The sequence below is a fragment of the Penaeus japonicus genome, unplaced genomic scaffold (genome assembly GCF_977035675.1).
Source record: "Penaeus japonicus unplaced genomic scaffold, GWHDUDI00000001_assembly GWHDUDI00000012, whole genome shotgun sequence".
NCBI lineage: Eukaryota > Metazoa > Arthropoda > Malacostraca > Decapoda > Penaeidae > Penaeus > Penaeus japonicus.
In genome coordinates, this window is record NW_028234414.1 from 21,218,148 (window position 1) to 21,219,380 (window position 1,233).

Consider the following 1,233-nt stretch of genomic DNA (forward strand, 5'->3'; position numbering starts at 1 on the left):
GGGCCCTCCAGCAAATTTTACGCATCTCTTGCGTATGTTTTATCATTTTCAAGGCTATGTAATTATATTGCACATTGCCCAAGCGTATTCGCTGGCGACCACAGCGAAACTAAATCGCTTTGCGGACTGACATCAGGTCGCCAGCTGTCAACATGGCTCCCGTTGCCACATCGGTGTCCCTGGATTCTGATCCGGCAACTGACAAAATGGACTGCACTAACGGAACTCCAATGAATAATGAGGGAACGGGCATGAAGCGATCCAGAAAAGACAGCAAGAGTGACAACTCCAGTGACTCGGAAAGCGAATTTGAAAGAAAGGACAAAACACTGAAGGACGACGATATGGAAGTCAACAAGGCAGCTCTCGTGGAGGAGGTCAGTGACAGTGGGAAGGGCAGGAGAAGGCTGTTATTCCCAGAATCCTGCGAAATGTCCTTCATAAAAAAGCTAGAGTGGGCAACGGAACTTGGAAAAGAACATTGCCATTTTGAGCCGCTGCTAAAGGTAGCGAAAGGAAGACCGTATCTTACGGTAAAGAACGAGGAAGCGGAGCAGTTCCTGACATCTCAGGGATATAAGGAGACAGTGCTGGTTGTCCCTCAGAAAGGGGAAAAAATGACGAAGGACATTATATTTCAGTACCCCTTAGAATTAGATCCAGACTTTCTGCTCTGCGACGAGAGGCTTGTTTGGGTGAAAAGGCACGCGCCACGAGGCGAGGAGCGATGTCAGCTGCTTGCCTTCATGAAAGGAGAAGTCCCAAAGAAGATCTTCATATCTGGGGCGGGGTACAGGAGGGTGGCGCCGTATGTGGAGCCGCCAGTCCTGTGCCTCAAGTGTAGCAGATGGGGACACAAGTCGTGGACCTGCCAGCAGGACGCCAGGGGCAGATTCCGCGGCAGGAAGCATGACTCCAGGACTTGCAGAAAAAAATAGAAAAAGGAGAGAGGGTGAAACCTTGCTGCTGCAATTGCGGAGGCTCGCACAATGCTGGGGCTCTGTCATGCAAGGCGAGGCCAAAGGTGGAACTTAATTCCTCGGCTTCCCATAAAGAAACCGAGGAAAAGGCAAGAGGACTGACCACCAGACGACCTGTGCAGGAGAGTATTCCTGTACCGCCCCCAATGCTTGGTTGCAAGGCCCACCGCGAGGACTGCAACTCCAGGAAGATGACCGGAATGTCATGAACGAACAAAACAACAGCCAGACGACAGAAGACACTGCAGCCCAG

The 1,233-nt window shown here is 51.3% G+C and overlaps 1 protein-coding gene across 1 annotated transcript in view; it reads left to right on the forward strand.

Moving 5' to 3' along the window:
- Positions 1–967, forward strand: part of LOC147470760 (uncharacterized) — a 1,546-nt gene extending 579 nt beyond the window's left edge. The window contains exon 1 of the mRNA XM_086542212.1: positions 1–967. This exon is cut by the window's left edge and continues 579 nt beyond it. Coding sequence (XP_086398338.1) covers positions 153–938 — 786 coding nt within the window. The 5' untranslated portion in view covers positions 1–152 and the 3' untranslated portion in view covers positions 939–967.
- Positions 968–1,233: the final 266 nt, after the last annotated feature.